The sequence below is a fragment of the Vidua macroura genome, chromosome 15 (assembly GCF_024509145.1).
Source record: "Vidua macroura isolate BioBank_ID:100142 chromosome 15, ASM2450914v1, whole genome shotgun sequence".
NCBI lineage: Eukaryota > Metazoa > Chordata > Aves > Passeriformes > Viduidae > Vidua > Vidua macroura.
The window spans coordinates 2,116,490-2,135,064 of NC_071585.1; the positions used below are offsets into that span (position 1 = coordinate 2,116,490).

Below are 18,575 nucleotides of genomic sequence, written 5' to 3' on the forward strand. Positions count from 1 at the left end.
CCCAGTTAGGTGGCATTTGTCACTCATCTGTCACCGAGAGGCTGTTGAGTCCCTCTGCTGTGGCTGCAGACCAGGCACCCCTTCTCTCTGAGGGTGGCAGATAATTTATTTCAAAGGTCCTTTAAGGTTCCTTACAATGTGCATTTAAGATTAATGTATCAAAATACTACATTCAGTTTTTAAAGTAGCCTTTTTTTAGCTAATACCTGTGCTGATCTTGTAACTTGAGTGCTGACCTGTGAACAGGTAAGCATGTGTTTACCTGTTTACATAATGTTTAGTGTTTAAACATAAAGCATTGCCAGGTGTGAGTGATTGCAAGTGTAAGTATGCTTTTACACCAGAGAAGTTAAATCAAACCCACTGCTTTCTGCAAAGTGTCTTCTGTTCCCATGCAGAGGGCAGGGAGAATAGAGCCCTTAGGGTAAATTCGGAGGAAAAGGTGCCAGAAAAAACTGATCTTGAGGACAGATTCCAGACACACACGCTGGTGTTGTGGGCTGCTTATTTGGGAATAACTGCACTGTGAAAGGTGAGGGAAATCCCAGAGCACGAGGGTGAGTGTGAAATGTTTGGCTCTGCACTTCAAGCACGAGTTTCAGCTGTGAGGACGTCTTAGAGATGAGAAAACCACATCCTGCTGGATTTGTAGAGTTGGAAATTGTGGAAATAAGAGTAGCAAGAGCATGGTGTTGTTTATCTAAGGATGATGCTTGCAGGGGTATTTTGCAGTGTTTGATGGACTGTGGGGAAGCCCTTGGGCCCTGGGAACAAGTTGGTAATGGTGGCTGATGAAATCAGTATAAACTCACAGGCACTTGGGCAGTTCCAGGTGCTTGTGTGCCACGCCTGGCTGCAGCTGGGGCAGCCGGCTCAAGGAGGGTTTGTGGCTCCAGATTTTGGCTGGTTCCTGTGCCTCCGTGAGGCTGTCGATGGGCACAGTGAGGGCACAGCAGGGCAGGAAAGGCGTTTCCACCTTCCCCTGAGGAAAAGGGAGAGGAGAGGCAAAGAGAATAAAAATGGCTTTCTGAACCCATTTTGTAAATGGGGCTGAAGCCTCGGCACGTACTCGAAAAAGAGTCTCTATTGCGTTCCATTTCCTGATAGAAAGCCTTAAAATGCACGAGCCCGTCTACAAACACCACTTAGTGAAGTGTGTTCCACCAGTGTTCCATTATCCCCCTCCCTCAGTGAGGCGAGGGGTCTGCGCCTCCCGGGTCAGCTGCTGTCCCGAGGGAGACCGGGGGAGCCTCGGGGGGAGCCCGCTAACGGGGAGTGTTCGCATCCCCCTCCGAGAGCCCCGCGGCGCTCGGCGATCCCTCCGTGAGCGCCGGGGCTCTTCGGCCCCCGCCCCTCACCGCCGCTGCCACAAGATGGCGGCCGCCCCGCCGGACTGCGCTTCCCGGCGTGCCCCGCGCCGCCGCGCGAAATGGCCGCCAGGTGCCGTGCGGGACTACAGCTCCCGGCATGGCGCGCGCCGGGAGGGGTGGAGGGGAAAGACTACGCGTCCCGGTGTGCAGCGCGCCGGGCCCCCCCCGCCGATGCTGCGGCCTGGCGCGTGCCTGCCGCCGCCGCTTCCGGGGGAGAGAGGGCGGAGCCGGCGGGGCCCGGCGTTGGCGGAAGTGACGTCAGGTCCGGCGGTGTGTGGCGGAGCGGGGCGGGCCGGGCCGAGCGCGGACCGGGCGGAGCGGAGCGGGGCCGGTGGGTCCGGTGGGGTCCGGGCGGGTCACGGCGGAGCGGCGGCTCCTCTGCGCACCGCAGGTGAGAGGCGGGGGACGGCCCCGGGCACGCACCGCCGGCAGCGCCGCGGGGGCTCGAGGGCGCCGCCCCCTCCCCTGAGGCGGCGCCGGGCCGCGGCCTCCACCCCCCGCGGCGGGGCCGCCCCTCGGTATTGTCTGCGGCGCCATCCGGGGCCTGCGGGGGCGGCCGGTGCCGAACAAAGCGGGGCCGGGGGGGCGGCGGCCCCCCGGCGCTCCCGCCCGCGCGGGGCCGGGGCAGCGAGCGGCGCGGGCCGGGGTTACCGGCGCCAGGCTTACCGACATCACCGCCTCGCGGCGGCGGCCCCGCTTTACCGAAACACGGCCACGGAGCGGGTCCGGCAGCCGCCGAGGGGCCCCGTCCCTGCCGGGGCGCTGCTCCCACAACCCCCGCCTCGGCCCCGCGCGGGGGAGGCGGCTGCGTTCGGTAACCTCCAGCGCAGCACTCGGAGGCGTTTGTGTCAGATAGCGCTGGCGTCCCGCGTGGATGTGATTAAGAAATCTGTTTATTGGGCGAGTGTAATTATTAGACGGTTATAATCAGCTCCGTTGATAAGAGCCGTGTGCTAATCTCGATAGATAAGGAGGAGCTGGGCCAGCGCTGCCGACTCGCAGGAGGAATCACCGGGTGATAAACAAGTCACTGACTTCTGGCCGAGCTGCTCTAAAACACCTTCCTTTAATCTGCAGCTCCCACTAAAACCATGCTGTTTTTAAGTGCTTAAAGCAAATATCTTAATTTTTTTACTTAATTATTCTCTTCTTTTCTGTGGCGGGTTAGGGTAAGGACCCGTGGTTGCTGCATGCAATTAGGCCTGACCTCACCTCCGGAGAAGGCAGTGGATAATCTTCTTTCGTGACTGGGTTTTAAATGCAGACTCTTCAGTCACAAAGCTCTGAATTTTAATGATGGTCGGTCAAGGGCTCTTCATGGCTGTAACTGCAGCAAAATTCAGGGAAATGGGTGAATTAATGGGCCTTGGTGATGTTCTGGAGTAACAATCTCCACACTGCATACAGAAAACAACTCAGGCTTAACTGAAAGCCTGTTGTTAAAGGATTTTTTATTTCTGTCCTCATTCCAAAGATACAAATCCTGATTTTTATTAGTGTCTTTTCCTTATGCACTTGCAGTGTGCTTGCTCCACTGCCCCCACTCCACACCAAAATCCCAGAGGAGCTTGGGTCAGAACCTCACAGTGTGTCACCGTGGCAGAATTCTCCCTGTTTTCTGTTCCTTAGCGCTGCCAACGTTACATTTCCTCTTCTAGAGTGAGGAGCTTTGAACTCCTCTGCTTCCCACCTACTCCCAGATGGAAAATGGGTTATTTTTATTCCTAGCAGCAGTGTAGCCTGGCACTGGGGCTTGTTTCCTGCAGCAGCCTGCTTAGATTGGGACTTTTTGCAAGACTGAAGTGGCATTTGGCTCTTCCCCTCAGAATTCCCTGACTGAAAAGGTTGTACCAGTGCTGGTGAGACAAGACGGAGCTTGTCCTCACACGTGAGCACAGAAATCTGGTGTGTGTCTTGAAGGGGAGAAATGGGAAGGTTTATTTGTTCTGTTGGAAGCTGCAGAAAATTAAATCAGGAGTGCTGTGAGTGAGGGACGGGCCTGGGGCTTCCTCAGTGTTCCTGCAGGGTAAGTGAGTGTGGGCATGTTTCCCTGTGGGAAAGGCATGAATGGACTGAGGGCTTCATCAGATAAACTTCAAATATTCCGGCTGAGCCTGGGTCCTTCTTGAAGATATCCCCATCATCCTTGGGCAGTGGTGGGCAAAGCTGCTTTGGTCCAAGCTGGACTTCCCTCTGTCCCTCCTAAAGCTAGAGCTCCTGTCTGGTGGGAACACTTAAGAATGGGAAAGCTGGCCCATGATTCAACAAATTACCCTTCCAAGCTTTACACAAACGAGTAGGGTTGGTTTGTTTGGTTTGGGTTGGTTTTTTAAATTATTTTTACCATTCTGGACTTGTGTACAGTCACCTTTGTGTAGAAGCTGCCTGAGTTCCTCATTGCTGAGGCAGTTACTTTCAGGAAAATAATAATATCAAGACTAGCTCCACAAAAGATAAGGTGAAAACACATGCCAGTAAAAAGGGGAGGGGGATAATGCAGGGGAAGAAATTAGGTTTTTTAGGCTTTATTTCCTGTACTCCATCCCATGTGTTGGCTTGGGAACAGCTGAAGTGGCTTAAAGCAATTTCAAGCTTGAATTGGGGTGTTAAATGCAACGTCCTTTCCTGTTTTATGTAAATGTTGCCAGTAATCCTCAGCAAGTTTGTTTTGAAAGAACATCAAAAAGAACCTGTTTTCCCTCGGTGGAATACACACTGGAATACAGGCATCTGCTCCCGTTTGTGGCACTTCCCAGGGAGCTGCAGTGACTTCCGTGCTGGGGTTTGCCTTTGATTGAGAAATAAATCAAAGGATTTGTGGAACAGAGCAAGCCAGGCAGGTTCCTTCTTCTTTGTGCTTTTCTTAATTGGTCACTCAGATGTGGCAGGTTTTTAGCTGGTATTATCAAGAGTTTTGAACCAAAACTTGCATTAGTTCCCTAGATAACAGGACCAACTGGAATGCAAAGAGAAAATGTGAGGTGATAAGCCCTTGTACTCTAGTAGCAGCAGGGCTGTATTTTGATACCCTCCTCTCTGAAGAAGTCACTTTTTGATATGCAGACAACGAAGTTCTGTTAATAAAATAAAAATATTTTCACTCGCTGCTGCAACTTTCATTGTGAATTTTAACATGAGAAAAACATTCAAATTTTACTTGAGTCATGGATTTTTTGATCAGGTTTTTTTTTTAAGTCTTTTGTTCTTTTAAGACGTTGACTCATTTTGCATGCTGTTTAAAGAAAATTGATACTACCAGACATAGTATCCAACAAACACTGAGCTTTTCCAGTGTTGATCTGTGTATTTTGGCATGGTACAGAAGGGCAGCAATGTTGTGTCACCTCAGAGCACACAGATTTCCAGGTGCAGGGTCAGTTCCTCGTGGTTTCTGCTCCATGCAAGGTTTCCCAGCAGGAAAGGGCTGTGAAACCTGGCTCGTGCCGTCACACACAACACTTAAAAGTGCTTTGGAAAACAAATTCTCCTTTTGAGTGTTTAAATATTTTCCTACTGGCAAGTACGTGTGCTTCCTGTTTTTTCCTGTCACTTTTCATTGGCGGTGGTGCTTGGCTTCGGTGAGGTTCAGTTTGGGAAATGAATTTGTCCCTGGAATCCGCACACAATGGGAATGGTGCTTGTGATGCTGTTCCTTGTTGTGATCTCAGAGCTCTGCTGCAGTCAGGGCAAGGCTGCCTGGAGCCTCCAAATGCAGGTGCAGCCTCCGTTCCCTTGGGCTGGGCTTGTGCAGGGCAGGGAATGAGGAATCTGCAGGTGTTAACTGCTGCCCTGCTCAGTTGCAGGTTTGGGATCGGAGTGGCAGCCATGAAGGACCCGAGTCGCAGCAGTACCAGCCCCAGCATCATCAGCGAGGATGTGATCATCAACGGGCACTCCCACGAGGATGACAACCCCTTTGCTGAGTACATGTGGATGGAGAACGAGGAGGAGTTTAACAGGCAGGCAAGTCATTCCCTGCTTTCAGTGGCCCGTCTGTCCTGTGTCACTTCCCAGCTGAAGGGACAGAGCTGGGCTCCTCCACTGACAGGCCTTTGGAGAGGGAGTTTCAGATCGGCTCTCTGGAGTAATCCTGGGGAACAAACAGGTCTCCCTTGCTCTGGCACTAAATGATGATCTTCTGTAGTCCTGGTGGAAAATACAGGAAGTGCAGCACATTCTGATACATCCATTAATTCCCTGCTTCTGCAGGAGGGAGGGGAGAACAGAGTTGACAGAAGTACGTGGCACTTGGGAAGGGCTGGCCTGGAGGCGTGCGTGTGTGGACATGCTGAGTGCCCCAGTGCTGAGCTGGGGAATTCCAGGTGCACACCTGCCTTGGGAACAGCACTGCTGCTCCCTAGGGTGCTGGGTGACAGCTGCTCATTTTAAAACTTGAGTCTCACAGCTCCCTTCTCAGGTGGGAAGGAAGCCTTACCTTCCTCTGCCACCTTGCCTCTGTCACCCTTTTCTCCTTTTCTCTCCTGCTCTGGAGACTGGGAACAGCCCGCCTCTTTCCACATCCCTTTCCCATTCCCAGCTTGCTCTGTGCTCTCCATAGCTGCTGCCTGTGCTCCAGCAGCTGTGGCTGTGCTGGGTGCTGAGCTGCCAGCATGGGATCCTCAGGCTGCCAGCAGCTCTGAGCTCATTCAGAGTCAGGTTTGCTCACAGCACCTCCATTCTCTCTCCTTTCATGCATTGTTTCCTGTTTGGTGTTTTTTTCTCCCAGGAACTGTCCCACAGCATACAGGGAGTGTAGTTCTCTGCAAAGGAGCTGAGTTGTGCCATGATTTTTCAGGCACAGATTCCATTGTCAGAGCAGAGGAAAGGTGGGAGTGTGAGGGGAGAGGGGTCTTGTTCAGACAGACACACTTGGGGCAGCCTGGTCACCTGCTGCTGCAGGCACAGCCCTCTGGCAGCCAGAGCAAGTTAAACTGGAGCTGGAAAATAAAAGCAGGCAGTCCTAATTTCCAGCTATTTGGGGAATTGAACGTTATGTAGTGCTGCTGGAGCTGCCATGGAGGCACCTGTAGGGGCACAGGCCTGTAACCAAGCCTCTGGAGCTGGGCAAGCCCTGTGTAACAGGAGCCTGTGGCAGCGTGCCCACAGCAGGAGGGAGGCAGTGCCTCCTGGAGGTGCCACCCAGACTGGAGTGCTGCTGGGGGAATCACTGAGTCAGCCTTCCCTGCCTCTGGAGTGCCTGGGCGGTGGCTCGGGGCATGTGGGGATGAGTCCCTGTTCCCCAGAGCACCAGGTGAGCTCGTGGGTGTGTTTGCCCCAAGGGCAAGGACCCAGATTGCACAGCAGTCCCGATCATCTCGTGTTAATGTTTTTGATTTGGTGTTTGTGGTAACTGAATTTCTACTCTGGGATTGAGGAGGTGTTTGATTTCAGAGAGAAGGGTAGATGGGAAAACTTGTTCGAGCTTCCACTGAGTGAACTTCTAAATCTGTCCTGAATCAATTTTCCATTCCCTTGTGTCTGGGCAAGTCCTTCACACCAGCTTCTGTTTCCCTGCTTTCCTCTCTTAAACACTGATGCAGGACATGGAAAACTTGTAAGATGAACTCACTCCAAAGCTTGTTTACTGAACAACCAAGGAAAACTGCTTTAATGTCTGCACTGTGTGTCAGTTCTGCCTGGGTTGGTTTGTCCTGCTCCCAGGACAGCAGGGCTGCATTCCTCACAGCTGCTGGGATCAGGTGGGGTTCCCCAGGAGAGCACAGTGGGTGAGCACACACCGGCAGCGAGGAGAGGCTGCTTGTTCCAGGTGACAGGTAGGGGTTATTTTTTCCCCAGGAGTCCCGCAGGACACTTTCCTGGGGAGTGTTTCCTGACTGTGTGTTGGCACAGCTCCCTTCCTCATACTTGCTGTGAGCTCAGTCCAGACTAGTTGGTACAGCTGAAATTTTTGCTTGGGACCTACATTTTCCTTCTCCTTTAGGTCATAACAAGCTGCAAACAAAACAGCTGGGGCTTGGGGGTTTTCCTGCCTCTTCCTTTCAGCTGCAGCCCCAATCCCTTGGACAAAGCACCGATGTTCTCCTTGCTGCATGGACATGGTGCTGGGCTGGGGTGCTGCTGGACAGCTGGGAAGGTCAGCTGGGTGCACACACCTGGGAATAAACCCCCTCGAGCTCACAACAGATCTGTTGCTGAAGCAGTTTCTTTTCATTGCACAGATTGAAGAGGAGTTGTGGGAAGAAGAATTCATTGAGCGCTGTTTCCAGGAGATGCTGGAAGAGGAGGAGGAGCATGAATGGTTTATTCCAGCCCGTGATCTCCCACAAACAATGGATCAAATCCAGGACCAGTTCAATGACCTTGTTATCAGTGACAGCTCATCGCTGGAGGATCTGGTGGTAAGCTCACCTGCTCATTCTAGTGCTAAAGCTCAAGTCTTTGTGCAAGGCTGGGGTTTACTGCTGCTTATTGTAAGAGAAAGTTCTTTCCAGCAGGAAGGAGCCTGGTAAAGCCTGCCTGGCTGTGCAGGGTAGGTGGGAAGGAGGTGTCTTCATGGGATGAAGGCAGATGCCCAGTGACCTATTTGGTGGCTTTCTTCATACCCACGTGCAGCCTTTCCCAGGGCACAACTCCAGGAGTGGGTGGGATGTTATGAAAGAAGGGCACTGAGTGGAGCCAGGGCTGGGAAAGGGTCACCAGCAGTGACACGTTGGGCTGGTCTGAGCCCTGTCCCAGGGTTGGGATTGGGAGAACCACAGCAGATCCCTGGAGCAATTCTAGGGAAGGGGAAAGCAGCTGAACTGTGATTATTTCCCTCTTTTTGCCATGTGACTTCCGTGCAGAGCTCAACCCAAAGGAAAGGGCTGTGTGTGCTTATTTTCCCTCACAGAATTTCCCACAGTTCCTCGTACAAAGCACAGACCCCACACCATCCTGTCACACAACTGCTCTGAGATTCAGATGCAGATCCTGACTTTCCCAAGCTGAAGCAGCTGCAGGCAGCAGTTTCAGCCTCAGTCAAGATCAGAAAAGCCTAATCCTCCATTTCTTTGTGATAAAGAGCTCCTTTTGAAGGTGCTGGTGCCCACCTCAAGCTGCAGGGCATGGAGCAGCAGCAGCTTGCCAAGGGACAGGACAGGGGAGGCACAGTCAGAGACATGTAAAAAATCAATACAGTGCTCATACACAAGAAATTCCCAGAAGTGGCTGAAGTTCCTGGAACAAGTCACCTCTTGCTTAAATAAGCAAAATTCAAAAACCTCATGGCACGTTTTAACAGCTCAAGTTGAGAAAAGGCTATTTCAGCATGAGGGGAAGCTGCTGGGTTTGGTGCATGCCTGTGGTTTGCTGCTTATTCCCTGAGCCCTCATCCAGCTGAAACTTCAGTAGTGCTAAGGAAGGTTGGATAACTCAGGGAGTAGCACAGAGGAACAGGCTTTTCTGGGGATTATAGACTGCTGCTAAGTGTCAGAAGCCTATTGTATACCTGATTGTTACTCTATATCCATAAACCTTTGCCTCTCATTGTCTTCAGCTTGAAAATGGAAGCTGAAAATAACTATTCACCTCAATTTCTGTTCTTCCCTTCCTCAGGTCAAGAGTAATCTGAATCCAAATGCAAAGGAGTTTGTTCCTGGGGTGAAGTACTTAAACATTTGAGTAGACTGGGCCCTCTTTTGGTGGATGTAGCACAATTTCCACACTGTGAAGCCAGTATTAGAAGATTTAATTGTAAAAGCTCTCTCTTCTTGTCACTGTGTTACACTTATGCATTGCCAAAGTTTTGTTAGTCTTGCATGCTCAATAAAAGTGCTGAGACTGTTATTAAGTAAATCTGTCAAAAGTTTAATGAAAACATAATTGGGCCCTGGCTCTGTGCGAAGGAGGCAGTGAGGTAAGAAGCACCAGTCAAGTTGAGACAAAGTACCACTTTAATAAAACCTTCTGCAGACTCTGACTTTTTAAACAGGACTTGGAATTTGCGGTGAATGGTCTGTTTTTAACTAAAGATTTGTTAACTGGTGCTAGCTTGCACCTGATAATGCCTTAACTTCCAAGTGAAAGTGAGGAGATCTGATTGTTATGCAAATTAGCTAACTTTCCTTTGAGGTATCAGTGTTGTTACTAATGTTAATTTCCCCCCTTACAAAACATCTTGATCCTGGGAAGCAGCATGAGCTTAACCCAAATCTCACAGACCTGTACAGAGTCGTAGATCTCAGCTCCTGAACTAACATCCAGGCGATTGGGAGGAAGCAGTTACCTGTCCTTTGCAGTGTGTGATCATGTTAGAAACCTTCCATTCTCGTGCTGTTCAGGGAGGTGTGAGATCCATCACAGTTCCTGCCAAGAACAGGCATCCCACATAGCACTGCCTATGGAGCCCTTAGCATCCGACTTCCCCACAGCTGGATTTAACCAGGCAAACCCCAGCATTAGTGATTTGAGTGGTGCTTTTCCCTTGCTTTGTTTAATCATCACTACACAATAGTCTACAGCACAATGACTTTTTTGGGTTTTTTTGGTTTTTTGGTTGTTGTTTTTTTTTTTCTTTTACTAAAGCTAGAACAGTTTTGGCTTCTTAAACTTCATATTTGGGTAGGTTAAGCTGCCATACGTGTTCAGTGTGAATAGTGTTTAAGTTGAAAATATTGTAAAAAAATTATATTTTTTCAAAAATATTTAAAAAAATAAATAATAGTAGAAATGATGTGGTGGCTGTCTCATAACTGGGCATCTGGCACGGGAACTCACTTGGCAGCATGTGGAGGACAGGGCTGGCACTGTGCAACCTGATGGCCCTGGATCCTGGCCGAAGCTGGACTCTTCATGGAATCACAGACTGCTCTGGGTTGGAAGAGACTTCAGAAACCCAAGCTGCTTGAAGCCGTGTCCAACCTGGCCTTGGACGCTTCCAGGGATGGGAATTTATTCCTCTCCTCCCACTCCGTGCTCTCCCATCATTTTCCCTGTGGCTGTTCCCAGCCTGGCCCTGCTGGAAGCCCTGGGAGCAGCTGAGGGCTCTCAGAAGCTGCTGCCTGGTGCACAGGAGCCCCAGAGCTGGAGTTGAGTGCTGGCTGCAGCAGCTTCTCCAGCCCCATCCACTCTTGCTTCATGGAATGAATATCCTGAGTTTGACCCACGAGGATCAAGCCCAGACCCTGCTCAGGACAGCCCAGCCTCGCTGTTAGTATCTCCTTTTTAAGCTCGGATGAAACCGAAGGGGCCCAGCTGGAGCTGCAGCTCTGCAGGACAGGCAGGGTGAGGCGGGGCTTTCCCGCCGGTGTTACCCTGCGGTGTTACCCTGCAGCAGAGCCACCTCGCTGTGTCAGGAGAGCCTCTCCCTCCTGAGGGAGCTCAGCTGCACCAACCCCTTCTGCTGCTGTTCTGCAAAATGATAATGGAATTACCCCAGCTCCAGCTGGGTACTGCCTTCCCTTCCCATGCACAGAGCTGGCAAAACTCCAGGATTTCCACTGACCTGGGGAGAGTTTAGACTCGAGCTCCTAAATAAAAAGGTCAGCAAATAACACACAGCTGATTTCTATCTGCAGTGGGAGTTCCACCAGCGAGTCCTGCCCTGCGTGGCTGCAGTTTGTCCACAGCATGATCACCGTCACCTCGGGGTGGTGGCAGCTGAGTGCAGCAGCCAGGAGCAGCCAGCCTGGCCGTGGCTGCTCTCCTGGAGCTGGGTTTGTCCCTCTCCTGTATCCCGCAGCCCTGGGATGTTCACTGGGGAGGAGCTGCCGCTGTCCATGGCAACCCTGCTGCGTTTGAGGTGTGACTGCAGCGGAGGTGGTGGCACCCAGCGCTGAGCAGCACTGGCATTGCCCCAGGCTTCCTCAGTCCTGCTCCAGCCCCAGCACTGGGCTGGGGGACAAGGAAATGGGAGGGGACCCAGCTGGCCAGAGAGGTGTCACACCCTGTGACACCGTGCTGGGCACCAGCGCCAGGACAGCAGCCAAAGAGGGGACTCAGAGCCAGGCTGGTGCTCGTGGGAGGTGGGGAGTGATTGTATTTGCATCCCTTGAGGTTTATTTTAAGTTGGGGTGTTTTTTTTCTCTCATCTTCACTTTTAACAGATTTTCTCACTTCTCTCCCTGCTCAGGCTTGGGAGTGAGCGTGTGACAGTGCCACCCCGGGCTGTGACAGGGTTGTGCAATGTTGCCTCAGCTCAACTTTGGTGGTAAATCCAGGCCAAGGACTGGCCTGACCCCGCTGTGTTGGGGGTCAGCCACCTCTGTGCCTGCAGCTGAGAGCACCTCGGTGGCATGGAGCAGTGTCACCAGCATGGCCAGGACAGAGCCAGCGCTCCCGAACTCCCGGGGCAGGAAGGGTGTGCCGAGGGCTTGTGCTGAGCTGCCTCTCCCACAGCACCGGGTTCAGGCGGAGCCCACCTGGAAGAAATCCAGCGTGTCTCCGTGCCTGGCAGCCCAGGAGGAGCACGGTCAAAGGTGCTGACGCCTTTGCGGTGCACAAAGGACGAGGGAACGGTGCAGGAGGCAGCACAGACACTGGCGGGGCACGTGTACTTGAATATTTTATCATTTTTAATGTATTGTCTTAAGTTAGGCATCCTAACGCTGGTCTGGACACTGCCTGATGCAGAGCCCGTGCCAGCTGCTGGGTCACCGTGCTGGAGCCGAGGACACAGAGTGAAAATCCGTGGCCCCGGGTGGGAGCTGGTGGCCCCGGTGGCTTCCGATGTGGCTGACGGGCTTCAGCAAGCGCTGGACGAGTCTCAGCCAGCTAAAGCTTCGGGTGGAGCACGGCACGGGGTGGCGGTCCCCAGGCTGTACCCCGGAGCTCGGGGTGTCCCCCAAGAGCAGCGTCGTGTTTCCCTAGCCCCGCGTTCGAGCCGAGCACCGGCAGCCTTGGCTTTGGCCTTGGTGGGCGCTACCGAACCCCGACAGCCCCGCGGGAGCTCGGCTCGGCTCCTCCGGCGCTGGGGCGGGACCTCCCGGGAGCCTCCCCTCGCTCAGACCTTGGTGCACACCGAGCCCCCGTCCGTGCCGTCCGGGCCCTCTGCGGCCGCCTTGCCGCTGCCCCTCGGCCGTGCCCTGAAGCCGGTGAACACCGGGCAGATGGGCACGTTCCTGAGCCAGCGGCTCCTCCGCACCGCGCCCATGCCGAAGGGGAAGTCGTAGCTCCTCAGGCTGGCGCTGCTCGTGCTGTCCGAGTGCGCTCCTGCCTTCCACTGCACCAGCCCTCGTTCCTCCTGCGTCCCTGCGGGGTGTCCAGTGTCACCCCCCGCCCCTGCCATCCCCTCCGGCAGCTCTAAATCAACAGGAATCTGCCCCAAACCCGCTGCTTCCCCCTCCCCGGCCCGTGTGCTGCGGTTACCCGGGATGGTGTTGTCCAGGACGAAGGCGATGGTCCCCCCTACGAACATCTCCGTGGTCAGCAGCACCGTCAGGATCTGGTCCAGCTCGGGGATACCTGCGACAGCGTGGGATGGACCCAGGGGTGCTGTGAGGAGCCGGATTTCCCCGCTGTTCCCCCGGGTGGGCGAACGCCGGGAGATCTGCCCTCCTGTTTCTCCAAACTCCCAAAACTGCGGCTCTTCCCTGCGGGCGGTACCTGTGTTAATGGCCCCGGGGTGGGAATCCAGGTAGTTTGGCAGCGTCAGCCCGAAAAACATGGCAAAGCCCAGCACGAAGAGGTTTCGGGAGGAGTTCATGTCGACGAACTGCAGGTTGGAGAGGCCGACGGCCGTGATCATTCCTGCCGGCAGAGACGCGGCGATGCAGGCGGAGGTGCCCGCCTTGGGCCCGGGGCTGCCCCAGCCCCGGTGAGGGTGCGAGGAGCCCCCGTTCCTCCCAAACCCGCCCTGCACCTTTGGGCTCACCGGCCCCCGCGGCTCCGGGTCCGTGGCCCAGGGCTGCGTTTGGGGCAGACAGTTACCGAATAAGGTGCAGAACATCCCGCCGAGCACGGGGTCGGGCAGGGAGGCGAAGAGCGCCGTGAATTTGCCGACGGTCCCCAGCAGGAGCATGATCCCGGCGCCGTACTGGATCACCCTCCTGCTGCCCACCTGCACAGAGACACCGGCAGGCGGTGACGGTGCCTGCGCCCCCCGGCCAAGCCGGGACCCTCCCCGACCCCGGTACCTTGGTAATGCCCAGGACGCCGATGTTGGGGCTGGAGGACGTGGAGCCATTGCCGGTTCCCAAGAGCCCCGCGATGATGCAGGAAATGCCCTCGGTGAAAATGCCCCTGAGGAACAACACGGTCGGGCTGGTGCCCATCCCACTCTCCGGCAGCATCCCTGACCGGTGTCCAAGGGTGCCGCGGTGCGAGTGAACTACGGTGGAGGGGGGAACAGCCGGCTGTACCTGTTAATGGCGTGCACAGGGGGCGGGGGCGCTCCTGCCAGCCGGGCACAGGAGTAGTAGTCCCCGATGGACTCGATGATGCCCGCCAGCGTGGCACTGAACATGCCCAGCACGGCTGCTGAGGTCACTGTGGGCAGCCCCCACTGGCCTGCCCGGGGGCAGAGCAGGGCAGTGTTGGGGACAGCCCAGGACTCCCCAGCCGGTGCTCACCGGTGCCACTTTGGGACCCCCCCGGGCGTTCCCCACCCCGGCGATGCTGTACCAGGTCCCCACATCCCCCAGGGCAAAGGGGTATCGGGGGGCCCAGGGCGCCGCGGGGCTGCCGGGCACTCACAGGGGTAGGGGACGCGGAACCAGGGTGCCACGGACAGGATCTCCCCGCGGGCGTCCGTCCTGGCCTTGTACCCGTACTCCTCGGGCTGGCTGGGGAAGACTCCGGTGCGGGTCAGCACGTAGCAGATCAGCCACACCAGCATGATGGCCAGGATGATCTGCGGGGCACACACCGGGACCCTCCTGCACCGCTCCCGAGCCCACGTGGAGGTAAACGGGGGAATTTGGGGCCGCCCCAGGATGCTCTCAGCCAGTCCCTACCGGGAACATCTTGAAGATCTGGATGCGGAGCAGGACAAAGCCGTGGCCCCGCCGGTAGCCGGGCAGGCAGATGGCGACCTGCCGCAGGTACTGGGCAAACAGGACAATCAGGAAGATGGTCCTGGAGAGAAAGACAGAAAGGCATCCCTCTGATGCCTCAGGTTTCAGCTTTTCTATTTTTCACATTCTGTGCTGCTTTAGTGTGCAGTTCTGAGCTTCATATTAGGGGATGCTGAGCTCTCTTCACAGAGCAGGGAGACAGAACAATTCCTTCTCTAGCTGGGGACCAAGGACAAATGATCCAAATCTCAGGCCCAAGAGCACAAACAACGTGGAATGAAAAGAGAAAAACAAAGAGGATGGGACATTATATCCTGAAGCTGTAATTGGACAATTAACCCCAATATGCAAATGGACCATTACTTATAAAAGTGAGAGACCCCGTGAATGGTCATCCATTCTGTGACCATTTTGCACCCATCTTGGGTGCAGCCCTGGCTGGGCTCTTGTGCTGTCCAAGGTGGATCCATTGACACCTTTTAATAAATCCCTACTTTATTCTTTAGCTTCGTCTAGTCTCTGTTCTAGGTCAACCTCCACAAGGCATCACCTTGTGCCTCTGACAACCTCCTGGCTCTGTGCTGTACAACCCTGCCCTCCTGTCCCCCGTGTCCCCTGTGTCCCCATGCCATACAGCACAGAGATGCCCCAGTGGGAGCCAGCCCGGTCACCAGCCGCCTGGAAAACGGAGAGTCCGATGAGGGACACGGTGGGGGTGACGGTCAGCGGCCCGATGTAGCTGAGCAGTGCCCCGGGGAGCCCCAGCAGCCCGATGACCACTTCCACCAGGCTGGACACCATGATGGCCCCCTGGATCTGCAGGGCATGGAGAGGGTGTCAGCAGCCTGCCAGGGAGTCGGGGTGCCTTGGGTGGCAGTAGGGTGGTGGCAAGGTGGTGGCAGGGTGGTGGCAGGGTGGTGGCAGGGTAGTGGCAGGGTGGTGGCAGGATGTACCTCTCGCATGCGGGGCTGCCAGATGTGGGACGTGTTGAGCGGCAGTGACCAGTTGCCGTAGATCTGCTCTGGGGATGAAGGGCAGTGAGGTGGTCCCGGGGGGTGGGGAGCAGCCGGACACCCCCTGCACCCCCCTGCCCTCACCTTCAGGTGGGCATCGCCACTTCTCCAGGGCCAGGATGGACTTGGCGGGGACAAGGAAAGCCAGCGCGCTTGCCTGGAAGAGCGGTAGCCTGCGGGGACAGAGGGATGCCTGTGCCCGGGCCTGGGGCTGGGCAGGGGGCCCGCGGGGCAGCGGCTCTACCTGATGCCCACGGTGGTCTGGATGAGGGTGGTGATGCCCACGCAGGTGAAGATGGTGCCAATGAGGTAGCTGACGGTGAGCTGGTCCTTGCCCACGCACAGGCTCTCGGCCAGCAGGAAGGGGACAGCGATGGTGCCACTGAAGCAGGTCAGGTAGTGCTGCGGGGCGAGGGGGGGCTCAGCGGGGCTGGGGGTGCCCCACACTGCGGGGAACGGGGATTTGGGGTCTGGCACTTTCCAAGCTGTACCTGGAAGCCAAGCAGGATGCAGAGGTACCAGGGCGGCACGTCCTCGATCCTGTAGAGCATGTCCACCTCTGGCCGGGGGGGCCTGGTGCCCGTGCCAGGGTCCTGCTGTGGGGACACAGCTCAGCCTGTCTCACCCTGGGGCTGTGTGCAGGGACGGGCACCCCACCCTGCCCCATGGGAGCCCCTGTGCCCGCAGGGATGGGAGGGGTCCCGGCTGACTGACCTCCATCCGCAGGTGTGTCACAGATGGATTTGGGGTGTGGTGCTGCCCACGGGGTGCCCCGGTACTCACCCTGCCCGCCGCAGGCAGCTCCTTCCCAGGGGTGTGCAGGGAGCCCGCGGGGGCCAGAGCCAAGTTCCCATTCTGGCAGTCGGGACGAGGGGGGAGCTGGGTCAGGGTGGACCCAGGTGTCCCACGGGAGAGGGGCTGGGCTCTGCTCTGAGGGATGCGGGTGACACCAGGCCATGGCCCAGCGTGTTTCCTGTCAGTCCCACCCGCTGCCCGCTCTGACACCCAGGAGGGGTCTAGGCTTCCAAACCCACCCATCCCTACGTGGTATCTGTTCCTGGAAAGTCTGGAAGGGGATCCCCCCTGCAGGTGATGGGAAAGGTGGCACAGCCAGGCCCAGCCGCAGCATTCCAGCGTGTCCCCTTGGTCCCGCGATTCACGGCAGTCCCCAGGCTCACCGTGGCCCTTGCCAGCCCCAGCAGGGCATCCTGACCCTGAGCTGGCCATCGCTGGGGTCAGTGTCCCCGGCCACCACCTCCCTCCCCACCGCCCTGGGATGACACCGAGGAAGGAATGGGGATGGGGACAGGGACGGCGCCTGCATTCACCTGGGGCTGAGCCAGGTCTCCTGAGCGGGTCCCCATCCTCCGACGCGTCCCCGGCGGCGCTGTCCCCGCTCGGGGGGTTTTATGGCCGTGGGAAGGACTTTAGTCCCCGGCCGGGCGGTGGCGGTGGCAGGGGGAGGGCGGCCATTGGCTGGGGGTTGTGAAACCGGCGAGCGCAGCCCCGGCACGGATCAGCCATTAACTCCTTTAATTGGGGCTGCACCCGCCCGAAGCAGCGCCGAGGTGAAACATTAGAGCCCGCGGGTTACAGAGTAATTCCCAGCTCGCCCGGACGGAGTCCGCGCTGCTGCTGGCACGGCCGGGCAGGGCGTCGAGCGACAGCGGCGACATCGGTGACAGGCGACACCGGGAAGGCGCCCATCTCCCGGCACGTGTCGGCTCCCGCTGGGGACGAAGTCGGCTCCGAAGGTCACCGGGGCATTAAGCATTAACCACGCCGGGCTACAGCTCGTTCTGCAGCGCCTTGCGGGGGTCCGGGCGCTCCTTGCGGCCGGCACAGGGTCCCTTGTCCCCGTGGCACAGCAGCTGCCGCAGCGCGGCCGGGCCCCGCCGGTGCGCGCCGTAGATCTGCGCCTCGCCCCGCTCGCCCACGTAGCCGTGGCACAGCTTGGAGAGCCTGCGAGGAGCCGCGGTGGTCACCTGGCGGCGAGGGGACGGTGCCCGGGCCCCTGCGCCGCCAAACCCCGACTCACCTGCCTGGCCACGGTCCCCCCGACACCAGCACGCTCAGGGGCTGCTGCGTCCGCAGCCCCGGCCCCGACAGCCGCTTCTCGCCGTCCAGCTCCAGCACCCCGTAACTGCGGGGAGGGGGATTGGAGGCAAAATGGTCGCCGGGGACACCGCTGTCCCTGGGGACACCCCCGAGGCACTCTGTTCCTTAGGGCACCGCCGTCCTTGGGGACATTCTGACCCCTGGGGACTCGCCTGTAGCTGGGATCACCCTGACCCCGGAGACACCCCCATCGCAGGGACACCCCCATCCCAGGGACACCCTGCTCACCTCTCCCAGTCCTGTGAGCAGCTCCTCTCCAGCACCTCTATGTAGTCCGACTCCTTCAGAGCCTTCTTGCTCACCTTCCCTTCTGCCTTGTGCAGCTGCTCCTCAATCTGCGGTGAGAAAAGGCAGAATCCGGGCAGTGAGAGTGGCAGCCTGTCCTTGACCCTGCTCCCGAGCGGGGCTGGGCTCTGCACCCCCTTCTGTGCAGCCCCGGCAGAGGAAGCACATCTGGGTCAGAGGGTCCATGAGGAGCCCCAAAAGGCTTTTTTTAGGTGCCGACGGGAAATATCCATCAGGGGCGTGCCGCAGAGGAGCAGCAGCATCTCCCCAGGCAGAAGCCTCTCCACAAGGGTTCTCACTGCCGCTTTTGGGGTGCCGTGTCCCCGGTCCCCACCTGGAAAGCGATGGCGTGGCAGGCGTCACAGCGCAGGGATTCGGGCATGTGGGGCGAGAGCCGCTCCTCGGGGCTGAGCTGGGGCGCGGGGACGGAGCGGGACGGGGCGGCGGGGGGGTCCCCGCACGTGTGCTCGGCCCCTGTCCCCCCCAGCAGGCTCAGCACCAGCCACGCTGCCAGCGCCGCCCGCATCCTGCCGCGCTCCGAAAGTGCGGGCTGGAGGCGTGGGGAGGCTATAAACCCCCCGGCCGGGCTATAAACCCCCGGGGCGGGCTATAAACCCCGGGGCGGGCTATAAACCCCCCGGGACTGGCGAGCGGCGCTGAGGCGCGGCCAGCACGCACCTGCATCCGGCTGGGGCAGCCCGTCCGACCCGGGCGTCGCGGCAGGAAGGGGGCTGTGCATGGGGTGTCCCCGACCGACTGCCCCCTCTCCAGGAGGTTTTTGCAGTAACTCAATCCTGTAACTCAGCCTGATCCCTTCTCAACCTCAGTCCTTCCTGGGA

At 57.2% G+C, this 18,575-nt stretch overlaps 3 protein-coding genes across 5 annotated transcripts; 1 reads left to right on the forward strand and 2 right to left on the reverse strand.

Annotated features, from left to right (window-relative positions):
* Positions 1-1,612: 1,612 nt before the first annotated feature.
* Positions 1,613-9,155, forward strand: PAIP2 (poly(A) binding protein interacting protein 2). 3 transcript variants are annotated; one of them, XM_053991282.1, is made up of 4 exons: positions 1,613-1,632; positions 5,168-5,333; positions 7,550-7,729; positions 8,925-9,155. In XM_053991282.1, exons 2-4 carry the CDS (start codon positions 5,196-5,198, stop codon positions 8,988-8,990), a joined length of 384 nt encoding a protein of 127 aa, XP_053847257.1. In that variant the 5' UTR covers positions 1,613-1,632; positions 5,168-5,195; the 3' UTR covers positions 8,991-9,155. The 3 variants fall into 3 exon arrangements, with proteins under 3 accessions (XP_053847257.1, XP_053847255.1, XP_053847256.1); XM_053991280.1 differs by lacking the exon at positions 1,613-1,632 and adding an exon at positions 1,679-1,761; XM_053991281.1 differs by lacking the exon at positions 1,613-1,632 and adding an exon at positions 1,679-1,761 and having other exon boundaries at positions 5,174-5,333.
* A 3,066-nt stretch (positions 9,156-12,221) lies between these two features.
* SLC23A1 (solute carrier family 23 member 1) lies at positions 12,222-16,857 on the reverse strand. Its single transcript, XM_053991456.1, is given in 17 exon segments — positions 12,222-12,557; positions 12,675-12,770; positions 12,912-13,055; positions 13,236-13,365; positions 13,442-13,547; positions 13,667-13,814; positions 14,001-14,157; positions 14,261-14,381; positions 14,955-15,136; positions 15,274-15,341; positions 15,418-15,506; positions 15,578-15,735; positions 15,825-15,929; positions 16,117-16,188; positions 16,662-16,732; positions 16,735-16,800; positions 16,803-16,857. Coding segments are annotated over 17 exon segments (2,016 nt in total). The 3' UTR covers positions 12,222-12,309.
* Positions 16,858-16,891: 34 nt separating this feature from the next.
* On the reverse strand, positions 16,892-18,262 carry MZB1 (marginal zone B and B1 cell specific protein). Its single transcript, XM_053991355.1, has 4 exons — positions 18,071-18,262; positions 17,680-17,786; positions 17,372-17,476; positions 16,892-17,295 (listed from the first exon to the last, which is right to left on the reverse strand). Exons 1-4 carry the CDS (start codon positions 18,260-18,262, stop codon positions 17,121-17,123), a joined length of 579 nt encoding a protein of 192 aa, XP_053847330.1. The 3' UTR covers positions 16,892-17,120.
* Positions 18,263-18,575: the final 313 nt, after the last annotated feature.

Excerpts from the sequence above, each read along its gene's own strand:
- PAIP2 (XM_053991282.1), top strand. The coding sequence starts at position 5,196 with ATGAAGGACCCGAGTCGCAGCAGTACCAGCCCCAGCATCATCAGCGAG. Across the intron at positions 5,334-7,549 it reads AGGAGGAGTTTAACAGGCAG|ATTGAAGAGGAGTTGTGGGA; the intron begins GCAAGTCATTCC and ends TTCATTGCACAG. Across the intron at positions 7,730-8,924 it reads CATCGCTGGAGGATCTGGTG|GTCAAGAGTAATCTGAATCC; the intron begins GTAAGCTCACCT and ends TCCCTTCCTCAG.
- MZB1 (XM_053991355.1), bottom strand. The coding sequence starts at position 18,262 with ATGCGGGCGGCGCTGGCAGCGTGGCTGGTGCTGAGCCTGCTGGGGGGG. Across the intron at positions 17,477-17,679 it reads TGCTCACAGGACTGGGAGAG|TTACGGGGTGCTGGAGCTGG; the intron begins GTGAGCAGGGTG and ends CCCTCCCCGCAG. Across the intron at positions 17,296-17,371 it reads GGGGGACCGTGGCCAGGCAG|GCTCTCCAAGCTGTGCCACG; the intron begins GTGAGTCGGGGT and ends GGCTCCTCGCAG.